Source organism: Cydia strobilella, chromosome 20 (genome assembly GCF_947568885.1).
Source record: "Cydia strobilella chromosome 20, ilCydStro3.1, whole genome shotgun sequence".
Taxonomy (NCBI): domain Eukaryota; kingdom Metazoa; phylum Arthropoda; class Insecta; order Lepidoptera; family Tortricidae; genus Cydia; species Cydia strobilella.
The window spans coordinates 9,398,547-9,415,875 of record NC_086060.1 but is presented as its reverse complement, the minus strand read 5'-3'; the positions used below and the strand labels follow the sequence as shown (position 1 = coordinate 9,415,875).

At 36.5% G+C, this 17,329-nt stretch overlaps 2 protein-coding genes and 1 long non-coding RNA gene across 3 annotated transcripts in view; 1 reads left to right on the top strand and 2 right to left on the bottom strand.

Annotated features, from left to right (window-relative positions):
- Window positions 1-810: 810 nt before the first annotated feature.
- On the bottom strand, window positions 811-3,046 carry LOC134750760 (uncharacterized). Its single transcript, XM_063686002.1, has 4 exons — window positions 2,968-3,046; window positions 2,607-2,739; window positions 1,030-1,127; window positions 811-923 (listed from the first exon to the last, which is right to left on the bottom strand). Exons 1-4 carry the CDS (start codon window positions 3,005-3,007, stop codon window positions 811-813), a joined length of 384 nt encoding a protein of 127 aa, XP_063542072.1. The 5' UTR covers window positions 3,008-3,046.
- A 930-nt stretch (window positions 3,047-3,976) lies between these two features.
- On the top strand, window positions 3,977-5,295 carry LOC134750759 (cecropin-A-like). Its single transcript, XM_063686000.1, has 2 exons — window positions 3,977-4,140; window positions 5,099-5,295. Exons 1-2 carry the CDS (start codon window positions 4,048-4,050, stop codon window positions 5,216-5,218), a joined length of 213 nt encoding a protein of 70 aa, XP_063542070.1. The 5' UTR covers window positions 3,977-4,047; the 3' UTR covers window positions 5,219-5,295.
- Window positions 5,296-10,182: 4,887 nt separating this feature from the next.
- The window catches only part of LOC134750588 (uncharacterized), an 80,805-nt gene continuing 73,658 nt past the window's right edge, over window positions 10,183-17,329 (bottom strand). Inside the window, exon 2 of the long non-coding RNA XR_010128565.1 lies at window positions 10,183-10,329. This is a non-coding gene — a long non-coding RNA (uncharacterized LOC134750588). The remainder of the gene's footprint in view (window positions 10,330-17,329) is intronic.

Here is a 17,329-nt window from a genome sequence, read left to right as displayed (position 1 = left end):
CCTTTATAATTATTGATGATTAATAAGATAGGTCGAATCCAATGATTGGTTGTGAATCATAAATATCTGGGAGATAGAGCTTTGCTCGGAAAACGCTCTCTGTATGTAGGAGCGCGCGTGAATCGGTACGTTCGAATTGACTTGTCAGCCGTTCTATATAGACCGCGAGCCATTCGCTTTCGTCAGTCATCGCCTCCCGGGCGAAAACTTGTATAGCGGTTAACGGCTATGTAACCTTCGTGAATGTCAGCTGCCGCTCCGTTGGTGGGTTGAAGAATGGCAGCCGACGAAACGCTTAACAAGGTCTTTCCATCGCGATACAACCGGCTGACGATTTGTTTTATTAACAATAGTATCTAAACTATCATCTGCCACAGTATCAAACGGGAGGCGATGACGCCGATGACTGAAAAGAATTTTCTTTTTTTTACATGTTCATGTGACCATCTAACGGTCTTTCCACAGCGATACAATCGGCTGACGATTTTGTTTATTCACAATAGCATCTAAACTATCATCTGACAAAGTATCAAGCATGAGACGATGACTAAATTTTTTTATAGACTTTATTTGCTGCCATTCCTCAACCCACCAACGGAGCGGCAGCTGATGTTCACGAGGCTTCATCATACATAGCCGTTAATCACTATACGAGTTTTCCCCTGGGAGGCGATTGGTCATGGAAATCTGTTCCTGGCCCGCGGTCTAATAGAGGAAGGTAAAATAAAATTCAGTTTCAAGCACTCATAATTTTATTTTTATTAAAAAATGAGCGTATGCAATAGGTAAGTACTGCAATTACTGGATAATTTATTTTAACAGCATTGAAGAGTTTTTAGTTGGTATCTTCCTAAGTATTTTAGTATTATTTCCAAAAGTTCCGTTGCAATATTCTATATTATCACTTATATAATGCCATTGTTCTGAAATGTAGAATGAGTTAGCATCAATTACTTATAAGTTATAAGACTACCATCAGCTACACTCATGGACAAATTTAGAGGAACGAAAAAAAAAGCTTCACTATACCTTTTTTACTGCGGCAGTTTTCATAAATCATTTCACATATGCTTTCAAATGGTTGTTTAATATCAGTCAGGGAGTTCATCCCACACACTGGTGAAATCCTGAAAAACGCGTATTAAATCGACAGTATTGTATTATCGACATCATATCAGCGTATTAGAATGCGCAAAACGCTTCACTGAGATAAAAAGATTGTTTCATATCTTTCTCTCGCGGTGATATATTATATCACTCATTTCGCTCACTGGATATATAGACTATATTGTTCACAAGTGAGTAGAGAGCGATATCAATCAATCAGATACACAGAGCCATAAGTGCGACCAAGATGGCGAATCACGCGATACTATCCCGCCTGTTTTCCTGACACCCTCCGAAATTTTCCGATCCGAATCGCTCCGAAACCTATTCGCATCATCTCACGCGCTCACTCGCTTGTCACGCTTGGTCGGCTTATATCAATCATGAGTGGGAAAGAGCGACCAAGGACTACTGAGAAAGATACGTTAGATAGATAGATGATAATGACATTACACGTCAATTTTAACTGAGCGAGACGCCCACGCGAATGAAAGCTAGCTGATTTATGTTTCCAATATTATTCTTATAGTCATAGTCATAGTTTATTCATAAACAGTTTTCACTGTGTTTGAAATAATTTTCATATTAATCATATTATATACAAAAAATCTTATAAAATAATTATAACAACATATATCGATTAGATGTCAGGTGCACCGTGCAACCCAAGCCAATTCGAACGTGCACCGTCCACGTTCGAATTGGCTTGGGTGTATTTGAGAAGAACGGAATTGCGACTAGGTACTCCACCGAAAAGAACCAGGCTCTTAAAATTTTGACAGATACGGACGTCTCTCTCCAATACTTTTATTAGAAAGAGACTTCCGTTTGTAACTTATGCGTGACGCAGCGTCTTACGTAAGCGAACAACTCGCGAACGCGATACGGCGCGGCGCGTCGGGCCTGCGGCGTTCGCGTTCGCAACGAGATCGCCCACGTAGGACACTTCTATAGATATCAAAGGATTGATTACCCCGCGCCGCATCGCTTCGCTTCGCGTTCGCGTATTGCTCGCCTACATAGTACGCTGCGTGAGGGTTAAGGTACAGTGCCCGAACTTTTCCATGCGATGGCTTGTGTCGTTCTCAGAGGCCGTGGCATTGTACCGTTTTAAAACATTCAACTCCTCTTGGAGGTTTATAATAGCATCATAAAACTTATAAAACAATCGGACGCTTCTCTCCAATTCCCTTTGTTAGAAAGAGACTTCCGCGTGTAAGGGTTGAGACAGTGCCTGAACTCTTTCATGCAATGTGTGTTACTGTTAGCAATATCTTATCGTATTATATTATCTTATCTTATCTTACGTGTGTGGGTTGAGACAGTGTCTGAACTATTTCGTGCAATGTGTGTTACTATTAGCAATATCTTATCGTATCTTATATTATCTTATCTTATCTTACGTGTGTGGGTTGAGACAGTGTCTGATCTCTTTCATGCAATGTGTGTTACTGTTAGCAATATCTTATCGTATCTTATATTATCTTATCTTATCTTACGTGTGTGGATTGAGACAGTGCCTGAACTCCTCCATACAATGGCTTGTGTCGTCCCCAGCAGCCGTGCTATTGAACTGCTTTAAATTCATCAAATCATCTGGGAGCTTCACAGGTGATATTGGACACAGAAACACTGGAAAAAGCGATAAAAATATGTTGTATCACATTATTGGCTTTATACTATTTTATTAAAAATTTGCTTTGTCTATTGGATAACATTTAATTTAGAAGGTCCTAATTATGTTTTTTTATTATTTATTTATACTTGTTTGTATTTTTTTCTGAGCCACGAGTATATTAGTCATAAAAATATTGAAAAATATAGTATTTTGAACCATGAAGTATTTAAATTAAACCTTACTCAAAATAGATGGTATAAAAAACAAAATGAATTTTAACATTTTGATAACTGTTTGATTCAGTTGTAATCTTAATATTGAGTCAGTCTGTGATTTTAATTTGCCATAAATTTTAACTAGTATTTTCGTAATTACACACAATTTAGTACTTAAATTTAACTGCCAATTAGTTAATTACTGCTAATCAGATTTAATACAGATATAAACATTTCCTTCACAAAATGATTTTACTATCAATATCATTTAAGCGTCTTACTTAAGCGAACAACTCGCGAAACCGAAGCGAAGAGGCGCGGCGCGGCGCGGCGGGCCCACGGCGGTCGCGTTCGCAACGAGATCGTTCGTATCAAAGGATTGATTCACCCCGCGCCGCATCGCTTCGCTTCGCGTTCGCGTGGTGTTCGCCTACGTAGTACGCTACGTAAGTGTACTTCTGCTACTGCTGAAAACACCGTCATAAATAAACGGGAACAAGACGTTTATAAAGCAAATTTACCATCATATTTAAATTTTTCATCAACGTCAAATTCACTAATTTCACACACAAGCCAACATCATTGGTAAAGGCTAGTTTGAAGTATATTGAAATGGTTCAAATTCATAAAACAGCCCATTCGGAGATGTTGATCAAAAACATAATTTTAGTGCCCATAATCATTGTATTATTCATCCATTTTGTGTAAAGTATGTGTTTACGTTTTTTAGTCAAACAAGAGATTTATTCGTATCAATTTTCAAGACGGGACTTCCCTAGCTAAGATGCTGACCGGACCGTGCTTTATCAAAACCAACATTTTATTGCCGTCGACCAAAAGCTATTCAACCTAACACCAATACAAATAGAGTTCACTTTAAATGGCCTCGTTTTAATATTAAATGCAAATGAAACATTGCTCATTGGTATCGTTCCTTTGTAATTATAACTGAATTTCAAAAGAGCGTAAGTGAGTTTCTTGTAGCAAAATGAATACATCTTTTATTGATTAACAAATCACCCATATAAAAGACCTCAAGAGCGTATGAAATGCATTCTCAGGTCAGCTGTCTGAACGTACGTTGGAATTCGATTTTCGAAATCCAAAATGAAATTCTTCCATGTTTTGTTTTTCTTTTTCACGTGCCTGATGGCGATGGCGAGTAATGTTTCGGCTGCTCCTGGACTTGGAAAAGAATTGGTAAGTTTAGTTACAAAAAACCATTATTATAATATCCATCTTTTTCAGTAGAAAAGGCGCTAAATAGAAAATTATAACTTTCGCGAATATATTTTTCAAATGTGCCGCCGTTTTCTGCTGGCTTGCCAGAGTACAGTTTTTATTTTCGCGCCTTTTTCTACTAACAAATGGGTTTGCCAGTCTATAAGTTATCTTGTGCGATATTATTCAAATTTCAATGACGCTGGAAACCAAAAATATGACGTATATTTACGACCTAGAAAAATGCTTAGTTTTCACAACAATAATTCACCCACGTTCAAGTTTTCTATGCGGTACTTACGTTTGATTGTTTGTTTGCCTTTAGTCATAAACGTAAGTAGGTAAAACAAATTGCGCAAGAAAAAAATACTCTGAATTACGGCGCTCTGTCATCAAAATAGTTATTTTCGATACAAGTGCGGAAAAAAGGTAATTCGAAACGAGTGGCGATAAATTAAAACACGACCGCAGGGAGTCAAGATTCAAGATTCAAGCATTTATTCATAAAACATAGTATTTTACATGTCAAGTTTCATAAGTATATACAATTTGATACAATTCATTCACAAAATTGGGTAGGTACATAATAGGTTTTATAGGTACATGCTAGTGTTTTAAATCGACATAGGTTGCGAATTACCTATTCGCACGTGTATCGAACAACGTTTTACAGTACATTTATAGGCCGTTTAAACTTTCGACATATGCACGAAAAGTGCTCTTTTTCGCACTAGTGCGAGAAAGTAGCACCATATGTACTGTAAAATATTAATTATTAGTTTCTACTAATTTTTTTTCTACATAAGCTAGGTACATTCATGCCAAGTTCCATGATTAAAGCCAGGAATCCGGAGTATTATTTTTAATACCCATACCCACCCACCCACCATATAATAATGTCACGCAATGCCTGATGTATACTCTTTTTTTTTTACAGGAAAAGATTGGACAGAATATCCGTGATGGTATCATCAAGGCCGCTCCAGCCGTGGATGTCGTCCGCGACGTGCAGAAAATCTACCACGGGAAATATGATGATGATGATGATGACAAATAAAATACATTTTTAGGTCGTAAGAGAGAAAATATGTATTATAATTAGGTTGACATAAAGTTGCATTTATTTAAAAAGTTCACTTGTGTTTCAAGTCCTACGTATAGTCGTTCGATTTCAAGGTGCCTATCACCATAGAGTAACTTATACTAGAGCGGTACTGTCATAGTAAATTTTGTAATCACAGTAAATTCACTGCCATCTATCGACACACTTTAAAACTAAAAATGAAGATTTATAGAAATACGATAAAATGTATTTAAATATAGATAAATGTTTTATTTGCATTAATAATTTTTATGATTTTGACCCATGTTCTTTCACTGATATGCGTAAAAATTGTTAAATAACAAATGAAACCGTCAACGCCATCTATACGACAGTAGGCCAAAGCTAGTAGCGCCCTCTGAACGAGAATCAAATTTTCTTGATTTTCGAGGCACGTTTTTTCCTTAGACTGTATCCATCTATTACGGAGTTATATCTATCTTTGCTATCACGCAGGCAGCGTTCCCGCGCTGTATCGCGATAGCAAATCGTTTGCGCTAGAAATGCTATAATTAATTTAATTAAAAGTGGACAGCTGAAACGCTTAAAACTAGCCTCGCCTTATGGTTACGCAGCGGCTTACGTAACCGAACAACTCGCGAACGCGAACCGATACGGTGCGGCGCGGCGGGCCCACGGCGTTAGCGTTCGCAACGAGATCGCCCACGTAGGACACTTCTATAGGTAAGTTGTATTCAGGTAAAATTTTCGGAATTAGCCGACATTTTGAAGTAGTCGGAATTACCCGAATACCCTTACCAAAAAGGATTGATTCACCCCGTGCCGCATCGCTTCGCTTCGCATTCGCGTGTTGTTCACCTACGTAGTACGCTGCGTTAGCTATTACTCGTGTAAGGTATATTGTGATACTCGTAATGTTACTAGACTTAAATACAGTAATACTAATTAATTATTAAGTAGGTATACAGTTTCTTTTTACACCGCGTCGATGGCAAACAAGCATACGGCCCGCCTGATTTTAAGCGATCACCGTAGCCTATGGACGCCTGCAACTCCGGGGGTATTAGATTCTCGTGGCCCGACCCTTTTATTATTTTAATTAGGTAACCCACAAAACTTATAAATCTTATAATATTCATGTCAATTCAATCTTACCTCAATACACCTAAAATCTGGTAGCAATTTCATAACCCTAATACAATGGAGTCCCCTTTGTTTCCTGCCAAATATCCTCCGGGCTTTTGTGAGCGCTGCCAACGGCAGTGTACAGCCAGCTGCAGAGATAAGGGAGCCACCATGTCATACTACCTATATTCATACCACACACACAGAGTCAATAATTTATCCGTAATGGAACGAATGGGCCTGCATGGGCCAGACTGTCAGTACAGTGGACGGTGTCGGACGCCGTAACGGCCCGGCCACGACAACGCGCGGCGGCGGCAGCGGCGAGCGGCGGCCATAGGTGGGAACGAAAGAATAGAATAGAATATAATAGAAATCATTTATTCAGACAACACATCAATACAACACATATATAGCAAATATAAGACAAAGATAAACAAAACAGTAGAAATAGAGATGTGAAGCCGAAATGGTCTCCACTCAGCAATGCTGTGCAGCTGGCACGACTAGCGTGGTCAACGGCGCTGGTTTTCTGTGGAGCCAGCGGAGTGTGCGGGACAGCATAGTGCGGGACGGGACACGTTGTGGACGACGTGACATAATAATATTGAGTACTACTAATATAAATATATACATCGAATTTATATATATATATATATACATATAAATATACATAACGTCCGATCGCTGTGTCTCGCTCCAACCTATGGCCGCCGCTCGCCGCTGCCGCCGCCGCGCGATGTCGTGGCCGGGCCGTAAATGCGATGCGCTCGGCTGCCGCCACGACGCCGCCGCCACCTGTTCGCGTGGCTACGCATCGGGCAATGGCTATTGAGTTGAGGGTCATGACGTTGATGTTTTCGCAGATCATGTTGATGAACTTTGCAGAAAATGTCTGCAAAGTTTAAATATTTTTTTATGTAATTAATTAATTTTATTGTTATTATTTAATAAAACTGTAATTTGATTCCTCTAATTTAATTTAAGTGGGTAAATTTTGATTATTAATGACCTGACATTTTTTTATTGTGTTGTAATTATTTAATTTTAATGTATAATGTTTATTCATTTTTTTTATCTAAAGATTGTTTATTACTTTTTACTTCTTTTTTAGGGTTCCGTACCCAAAGGGTAAAAACGGCACCCTATTACTAAGACTCCGCTGTCCGTCTGTCTGTCTGTCACCAGGCTGCATCTCATGAACCGTGATAGCTAGACAGTTGAAATTTTCACAGATGATGTATTTCTGTTGCCGCTATAACAACAAAATACTAAAAAGTAGATATCAAGATAAAGTTTAGACACACACATAGCCATGGTTCGTTTAATTTATAAATTTTTGTAAGAGCAAGGAATTTTCAGAAATGCAAAAAAAAATAGGTACCTATTTTTTTGCATGAAAAAATATTTTAAATATTGTACAAAAATATTTTAAATAGAGTTAGGCTTGCAAAAACAATTAGGCTTCGGGATCCATTATTAAAGTTTGTTAGTAGGTAACTTTGCATTGTAGCCGAAGTTATGGTGGTATAATAAATTTCAGCTAAATCGGAAACCAGGAAGTGGACTTATTGAAACATTTGATTACAGGAAATCTAAAAAGAAAGCCTGTTTTCATAATGTAGTACATGGTATAATTTATTTACAATAATACCTATTCCTACGTTCAAGGAGTCTAGTTTAGAATATTCTATTGTTAAATAAAACTATGAAAACGGATTATATGGCGTATATTGAATTTATAATACATCCCGACGTTTCGAACCCTTTACAGCGTTCGTGGTCAACGGGTGATGGGTGTTTATTTCATGAGTAACTATCGCGGTAACCGAAGACAATATTATTCTATCGTTATTTAGCTTTTTAGGGTTCCGTACCTAAAGGGTAAAAACGGGACCCGATTACTAAGACTCCGTCTGTCCGTCTGTCTGTCTGTCACCAGGCTGTATCTCATGAACCGTGATATCTAGACAGTTGAAATTTTCACAGATAATGTATATCTGTTGCCGCTATAACAACAAATACTAAAAACATCGGGAAATATCGGGAGCTCACAAATAATACAAAAGGTAATCACGGTCTATATCCCGGTCAACATAAGTCTAGTGAAACTAACCGTGAATCATTCAAAACTCTAAATACTAAAAAAGTACGGAACCCTCGGTGCGCGAGTCCGAATCGCACTTGGCCGGTTTTTTATAGTTATAATTTCATGTCTAATCGTCAGCAATGTCGTGATAAATGTCGTCAACGTCATCCAGTACTTTCATGGCTTGATCGGAGTCCAGTATGGCCTCGCGAATCGGCTTGCCGAGGTTTCTCTGAAAAAAAAAAACAAAGTAAGGTAAACAAGAGTTGAACGGCTAATATGATTATGCCCAATAGTTGACACTCTGTTACCATATTATATATGTATATTGCTAACATATACATAGTGTATACAAGTTATAGACGCGCCCTCGAGCGACCGGGGGTAGGAAAAATAATTTTCATATAAAATTTGGGCAGCATAGGATTTCTTCTCTTTCACTCTTATAAATGTCGGTATTTCGCCATCGCCTACCTATGATGCCACCCGGTCGGTGATAAGGACAAAGCATGGCACTATTTTCTCTTTCCTCTTATAGGAATCGCAATAAGACTATGATTCTATCATAGAGTCTTAGGCCCTTGATTGCTAAATTGCTAATGATTAATGAAGTAAGTTTAATGATGACAAGTAAATGTGATGTTTTCAATTAAAAAGTACCACATTGTCGCTTAACATAAGGACGTGAATTGCTTGTATCTTTATACGAAAAACCTGTCAGAACGTTCTTATGGCAAGCGACAATGTGGTACCTTTTGCTTGAAAACGACACAAATATTTGGGAAATGGGAAACTTACTTAACTTTTTGAAACATTTTTTTTTTAATTAAATAATTACTAGTTATGTTGGCAGTTACAAGTTTTTTTAAAACAACTTATTTATTTATTTACGTAAATAAGAGTAGGTAAGTGATAAAGTATTGTAAATCTGCCGATTTTTGTTTTGTTTTGAAAGTCGAAATAAATACGAATAGAAAAACGCCTATTTTGCGATTAGATTGAAAGTTGAAACATCATTGCCAAAGTAAATACAAAAATGCTTGTGTCTCAATGAAAGGAATTTTAGAATATACGGTATATTCTTAGATCTAATTAAATAATTTCATAGTATTCTAAAACATAACTTTTATAAAATCAACTGTTTAAAAAATTATACAAACTATCATTTATATACCTAAGAATACAAAAATAATGCACTTATATCCAGGGGTTTTGTCAAATAATACATGGACATCAATAACATCAGCCTCTAGTATTTTTCAAGGGTACGGTGACAGATGTCATCTCAATACAATTAAACTCGTCTTGAGATTACATCTGTCACAGTACCCAAGCTGTTTGAAAAATTATATAAATGCTTCAAAGAATAACTTACAATCAATCTATCCACGTCAAAATCAGACGCAGCCGACACATAAGTCGCAACCATCACACATAAAACAAAGAAAAATAAAACCTTGCAGGAAAACATTTTGAAAATAGAACGAATAGTTTTTAAAACAAAACAGACGTTGACTCCCCAACGCGGTGTTTGAAATTTGAATACAGAACTGATGCGCGTTTGTTTTATTGGAAACTGTGACCAAGCTAGACTTGCACTTGATGAAAATAAGTTTTTATGTATTCAGTCAGATTGTCGGAGTTGAGTGTGAGCAAAGTTAACTTTGTTCTTGTTGCTGTCTTTAATAACAACATACAATTAACAGTGGAATTCACTTCCTGCAAATATATTCCCAGTCCACTATAACTTGGATCTTTTTAAATCAAGAGTGAATAGACATCTTTTAGGTAAGCATGATCTATCCTAGACTGCATCGGCACTTACCATCAGGTGAGATTGCGGTCAAATGCTTGCCTTTTTGTAATAAAAAAAAATAAAAAAATAAAAACACTTAAGAGCGTATATTTTAATATAACCGCAAAGTTAAACGAAAAGTAAGATTTAGTGCAATGAAACTATTTATAAATAAAATATTAACTTATCCTTAAGCGTAGTTAAAGTTAGTGTTCAGATATTTTTGGCCACTTCAGACGCTTCGATATATCTGATGACGGCTGTATCAATTGTGTGCTGGTCGTATCAAAATACACAAATGCACACCGAATATCAAGATTATTATCTAGATCTGAAAATAAATAAACCGCTACGGGCTACACATATACATATATATATGTATATATACATATTTGTAAAAGGCTTTATGCAAATTATATGTAGATGTATACATGTAGCGTCTACTTATATAAATATTGTCTGACTGATAAGAAGGGTACTCCCGGCCGTGAGCAGCGGCCGGTGTACTCCCGACCTTTTATCGGAGTTGTAATGACTCATGGCACGCGTGAAATATTAAACAACATTACTGTGAATTAATTAAACCGCAAACGTGCGGTGCTTCCCCGATACAAGCAGTGGTTTTGCTAAACCCCTTTTACTGAGCATTAAATTAATTGCGGATATTAATAAGTACACGTATGAGGGTTGTATATTGTTGTTGTTAATTTATTAAAATCGCAAAAAACAGGGACACTAATAGCTATTGACCGCTATCAGATTTAAAACGTGCTCCGCTCGAAGCATTCCTAAGCCGCTTGCACCATTCCACTAACCCGGAGTTAAGCGGTTAAACCGTTAACCCAGTGTCAAATTGTACTGGTAACCATGATAACTCCAGGTTTAAGCGGTTAACCCTGGGTACTGAGTTATTATTACTATAAAGACGACATACCCAACAATGAAATTGTCGCAATCACAACCTGTATCACGCGACCAAAACGTCGTAAGCGCCGTGAAATTCATGGCGCTTACGCGTTTAGGTCGCGAGGGCGAGACTGACGCTCCGCTTATATGGTTTGATGCCAAAACGGCAGCAACTTATGGCGCAATATATTGGTTCTCTGTGTCGGTTCTATACGTTAGTAGTAATAGTTCAATGACCCCGGATTATTGGGATTATTGCAAGTTTCCCTTTTGTAGGCATTGCGGTCAGCAAACTCAATCTCAAAGGGTTTCTACGCCATTTTCCATAGCGCTGCTAGCCATTAAACTGATTTCTTCAACAGCTACGCATATCACTAAGGCAATTAAAAAAAACGAGCGTAAGGCACTTACAGAAATATATGTCACCTAATTACGAAATCTAGATGTAAAGTTGAGTACTGATTAGTTTTATTTAACTAGCACTTAGGCGCTTTATCGTGGGCTTTTACACTGAATCGTGGAAATTATGTTTAAGAATTTCACAATGAGGAACTATTAGATTTTTTAAGTGACTTGAAAAAGTGTAAGTAGAACGTTTTTATTTAAGAATAAGTTTGCGAATAAGTACGAGAATAAGTACGCTTCATAACGAGGAGTTACAACGCCAATTATTTAATTTTAACCTAAGGCCCAGCATTTTCAAAAACAATATACATACAATCCCTTTATCGCTAGCTTCCGGTATCTCTATTGACTTGACAACTGAACTTCCGGTAACAAAATAAAACCGGTAATAAAACAAAAATTATATAAAAATTATATAATATATAGTATTTTAATAACAAAACTTCCGTGAGACATAGACATATTAAATATATTAATAACGGGTCACTCACGTGTTTTAAGTCGAAAACGCTCGACATGTTTCACTCCGTACCGAGGACACATACATACACACGACGACATACGAGGGTACATGTCGAGCGTTTTCGACTTAAAACACGTGAGTGACCCGTTATTAATATATTTAATATATAGTATTTATTAATATTATTTATATTATACGTTTTAATCAAGGGCAAAGGCATGAAAAAGTTTAGACTCTATAATCGAAACCTTACTAAGTTAAAGTTGGCTCGAAGTCACCAAAATGTTTAATTTTCATTATATTTCAGTTATATTTCGTTGCCTTGCATACATACCATACCTATATCATTTTAGTATTTAAAATAACTAGTGTTATTTAATACTAACAATACAGTGTATCTGATGAATGTTTTTACAAATCAAAATGCACTAAATTAAACAGATTAGTTATAATTACTTCAGATCGTTTTATAAACTGTCAACATTGATATCAAACTACAAACACTTCTCATTACCAGGGTATCTCCTTGAGACAACCCGCGGTACTTAACCCGAGTACCGGGATAATTTGCCTCCAAGCTCACTCTTATCACAATAACCCACAGTTTATTTTCCAACGCTTCAATAACAATTGACACTTGTTTTCTAGTAACGAGATAAAATGCGTTTCGAGGCGGCTTTATGACACAATGATAAAGTTGTTTTTTGCTTGTAGTAATTGCATGAGCTAGTTTGTTAGTCGTGAAACATTTAACGTATATAAGGCTTCGGATCAGCAAAAGCTTCATTCGATTTTTAAACGTTCCACAACAACGTTCATTTGTTTTATTGTTTTGTTCTATACTTGAACTAATAACAATGGATTTCTCTAAGCTGTTGTTCTTCTTCTTCGCTTGTTTCGTTGCTTTGTATTCAGTGAGCGCTGCGCCTGAACCAAGATGGAAACCGTTCAAAAAACTCGTAAGTACCATCATATTAAATAAACTTTTGCTGACGGCGTTCAAAAATTGTAACACTCTTACGGTAGATGTCGCTAGGCGCCGCCTAAGGCACATAATTAAGAAGTATATGACAGAAATATTCGCTGTCAATGGGTAAGTCTCGGTAACTCAGTTGGTTGAGCGGCGGGCTGGTATCCCGGGGTCGTTAGTTCGAGTCTAGCCCGAAACAGTAAAAGTTTCCACTTTTCCTTAGTCCCCTGTCATTTTTTTTTGTATAATAAAAATGTAATAGTTTTATTCCCATTGTTTCGTTTGTTAATTATTATTATGTTTAGCAGAATTAATAGGTACCTACAGTCAATAAGAGATCGGTATATTTCCAAAATTAATCAAATATAACAAGAAATTACACATTAAGTCTAGAACTAAATTTGCCTACTAAGCATTATTAAATTCAAGCTCGCAAAATCTGTTTTCAGTAAATAAAGAACCAATAGATTTTTAATAAGCACTCTTAAGTATTGGACTTTGTACCGAATTTTTCCAATATCGGGACTGAAAAGACGCTTTGCGGTCGGTTTTAGGTCGGCTGCAGATTAAAGACTTTTCTGAAAACAAATCTGATGTTTATTTATTAAACAAAACAAAAATGTTTGCTAATCCGCGAAATAATAACGTGTTTAGTCAATCAGTGCTAACCCGTTATTATACTATACTCATGGACAAATTTAAAGGAACGCCAAATAAAAAGTTTAATTACTGTATTGCAGCTGAGCACCTAAAGTAATTTCAAAATTAGTAATTTAAACTTTTTTTTTGCGATTCTATTTGTCCATGAGTGTACTCACTTGTGTATTTTTCCACGCAATTAATGTTAGCACCTTCCCACCGCGAAAACGAACAACATGGAACATTAATTTAATAATAATTTTGTAACTAGCACGTTATTATTAAATGTCGCGGATTAGCAAAGTAACATTTTTGTTTTTAATATAATGGATTTCCGCAAAGTAACACCTGATTCTATTAATTATTTGATATTTTTTGTAATAATTTCGCACGTACACCTATTAAGCACTATTAGTGTCTCTGTGAGACCTAGCGAGTCCAAATTCGGCATTTTGAAAAATTGCGCGTAGCTTAATACAAAGTTAAAAAAAGATTTCTAAATTCTAATGATAATTAATAACATAATAATTCGATAAATGTAAAACAGAATTCATCTTACTCATAGGAGTAGTCCTGAAAAATAGTATAAGCAAAGAGGATATAATAAGATACTGTCATAGTAAATTTTGTAAAAATGTGCTCGAGTATTTAGCAAGAAGGATCAGCTACACGCTAATAACGCGAATTAAAAATTGCCTTCTCCAGAGCACACAGTCGCTGTGGCCGAAATCGGTCAGGAGAGCATCAAATTTTGTAACCACTGTAAATTCACTGCCATCTATCGACATACTTTAAAACTAAAAATGAAGATTTATAAAAATACGTTAAAATGTATTTAAATATGGATAAATGATTTTTTTATTTGCATTAATTATTTTTATATGATTTTAACCTATGTTCTTTCACTGATATGCGTTAAAATTATAAATAACAAGCGAAACCGTCAACGCCCTCTATACGAGAGTAGGCCAAAACTGGTGGCGCCCTCTGATCGAGAATCAAATTTTCGTGATTTTCGAGGCACGTTTTTTCCTTAGACTGTATCCATCTATTACGGAGTTATATCTATCTTTGGTATAAGCAACGCTAACTGGCGCGGACGCGTGCGTGTGCCCACTCCATGCACCCGCGCCATCTAGCGAACGCCCTTAAAATCCCATTGACACTAAAATACATTTACTTATCGTTGACTATAAAAATCGGTAGTTTGCGACCAAATTTTCGTCTCTTCCTTATCCTACTTTTCGCTGCCCAAGCCTGCAGGCGTTATCTTATTTGGATGGGCATTTTCTAATTGAATTTTCTGGCTTCCGGCTTGCAGTTAATTAAATAATCTTAACTTGGTAATATAATAACGGTGTTTTGTTCGTATAAGAAAGGGATTTTGTTCACTAAAGTGTCAAGTATTGTTACTTGACACTTTTTGGATGTTAAACTTCTACTAACTAATTTCTTTGTATTATAATTTAATATTTATAGCAACGAAAATAGGCAATAAATAGGGATAATAGGCATAGAGAGAGTAGAGAGTATCATTTCGTTCCATTTGGAGTTGAAACTCTAGGTCCATGGGGTCCCAGCCCAGCGCGCATAAGTTGTTTGCAGAAATCGCGAAGCGTCTGGTTGACGTAACTGGTGTCCGAAGAGTTGGCGGCTTTCTCGCACAACGTATCAGCATTGCGATACAGCGGGGAAATGCCGCCAGCATCCTTGGTACAATGCCTCAAGGGCCTATTTTAGTTTTTTTTTAATTTCGTTTACGTAGTACCACTGTATATATCTTGTATGTAAATAAATGTTTATATTTCATAATTGCGTTTTAAAATAGAGGCTAGATTCGTGTGACTTTTTATAAAAAATAATAATAATGAAATAGGGAATAAAATTGTTAAAAATTGTTAATAAAATCCACGGTTTACAATAAAGTATCCTAAGACTAATATTGTTGGTATATAAAGTCTGTCAAGCCATTTCGGTCAGTAAAAAAAGCGGTCAATTTAAAAAATGTAGGCGGCAAGGGTTATCGTCCCATAGAAAATTGGAATTTTACGCCTTTTTTCTACTAACAGTTGTTTAACAGGCTATAGGCGTTGGAGGGTCTGCCATCTTGTGCCCTGAACCGGAAACATAAACATGACCATTGCCAAAGCAAGTGCTACCATCTACCGTTATCGTACGTGTTCTTGTGCATAATAGTTTCTGCCAACTGGTGGGCTACATCAGAAGCATAAACTTCAGATTTACGTCTCGCACCAAAAATCTGACGGCCCCTATGCTGCCCCCTATAGTTTATGCACGCTCCTTATAGTTTTCATTTCTGTCATCATATGATTCATATGCAGCGTAACTTTACCGTTTTATTTTTTGTTATTCCAGGAGCGAGTGGGACAGCACGTGCGAGACGGCATCATCAAGGCCGGCCCTGCTGTCGCCGTAGTCGGTCAAGCCGCTAATGTTGCCAAGGGATAATCTTTTCTAACACTGAAAATCATGCTCATGCAATCACTGTCAATCTTTATAAATTCTCCGTACAAAGACATCAAAATCGGCTCCGGCAGTCGGCGTAGTCGGTCAAGCGGCCACCATTGCTCCAAGGATAATCTTCAGAATACCTTGAAAAGCCATACTCATGCGATCACTGTCAATCTTGTGTGCTAATGCCAATGCCAACGTCATGACTCATGACAATTTTCAGCGCGTTCATCCATAAGTGCGATTCTTTGTTATGTACTTACTTTTCTTTGGTGTAAATAACTAAATAACTGTCGCCTGCGGTATTATTATTAATAAGCCGTGTTCAGTCAATGTACAAATAATTAAGTATTACTAAGTAAATTAATAAATGTTATTATTTATGATATTGTATGTTAATTCTAATTCGCATAACCCTCATTTCATTAAATAGAAACGTGCGTCGTGCGTGGCCGTTCTGTATGATAATACAATTACTTATTCTGTGATTTAAATATATAAACTGTTGATAAAATCATGGTTCTTTACAAAAAGTGGGAGAATACGAAGAAATAAAGTTAAATTGGTGTGTTTCCACTACTTACAATTTCTATTGAATTTAGACTAACACGATTTTCACTCATAATTTAGACTCCCTGTCTGCCTGTGACCACGAACGTAACGTCACGTTCGAAACGTCAGGCCATAAATAAACGTAAGTTTGTACGCGATTAAGTCCCGTATTAGTTTTAAATTATTTCTATTGAACTCCGCTTTAGATAATAATCTATATTTATTTTTAAATATAGATTATATATAAATTTTTTTCTACTTGTTATCAATATCAGTATGTTATAATTAATGGAACTATAGGTCTTATTGTATATCTGCAAGTTTAAACTTTTCTGTATATGACTGTTTGTTTCCTAAATAAATTAAAAAAAAAAAAAATTTTGGTTACCTATTTGCGAATGAAAATTCTAGTGCTATTTATAATTTCGAAACATAAAATTGAACCTGACTGGACGCATAGTCACGTAATACATTGCAGGTCTTTTGTGCATGAAAGCGGCCTGATTTTACGAATAGAAAATTCATATATGTGGTATTTTCTATAAAAAGGGACCTTATTGTCAATGGCGCTTACGCCATTATTAAATGCTTCGATATAAATACAATGCCGCGCGACGCTGTGCGGCGTAAACGCCATCGACAATAAGGTCCCTTTTCATAGAAAATGCCCCATATAGCAGCAAGTGACA

Bases quoted from the DNA above. Each gene is read 5' to 3' on its own strand.
- LOC134750760 (XM_063686002.1), bottom strand. From the start codon at position 3,007: ATGTTAAAATTCATTTTGTTTTTTATACCATCTATTTTGA. The intron at 2,740-2,967 runs GTAAGGTTTAAT...CGCTTTTTCCAG, and splicing joins TTTTATACCATCTATTTTGA to TGTTTCTGTGTCCAATATCA. The intron at 1,128-2,606 runs GTAAGATAAGAT...CGCGTTTTTCAG, and splicing joins CACTGTCTCAATCCACACAC to GATTTCACCAGTGTGTGGGA.
- LOC134750759 (XM_063686000.1), top strand. From the start codon at position 4,048: ATGAAATTCTTCCATGTTTTGTTTTTCTTTTTCACGTGCCTGATGGCG. The intron at 4,141-5,098 runs GTAAGTTTAGTT...TTTTTTTTACAG, and splicing joins CTGGACTTGGAAAAGAATTG to GAAAAGATTGGACAGAATAT.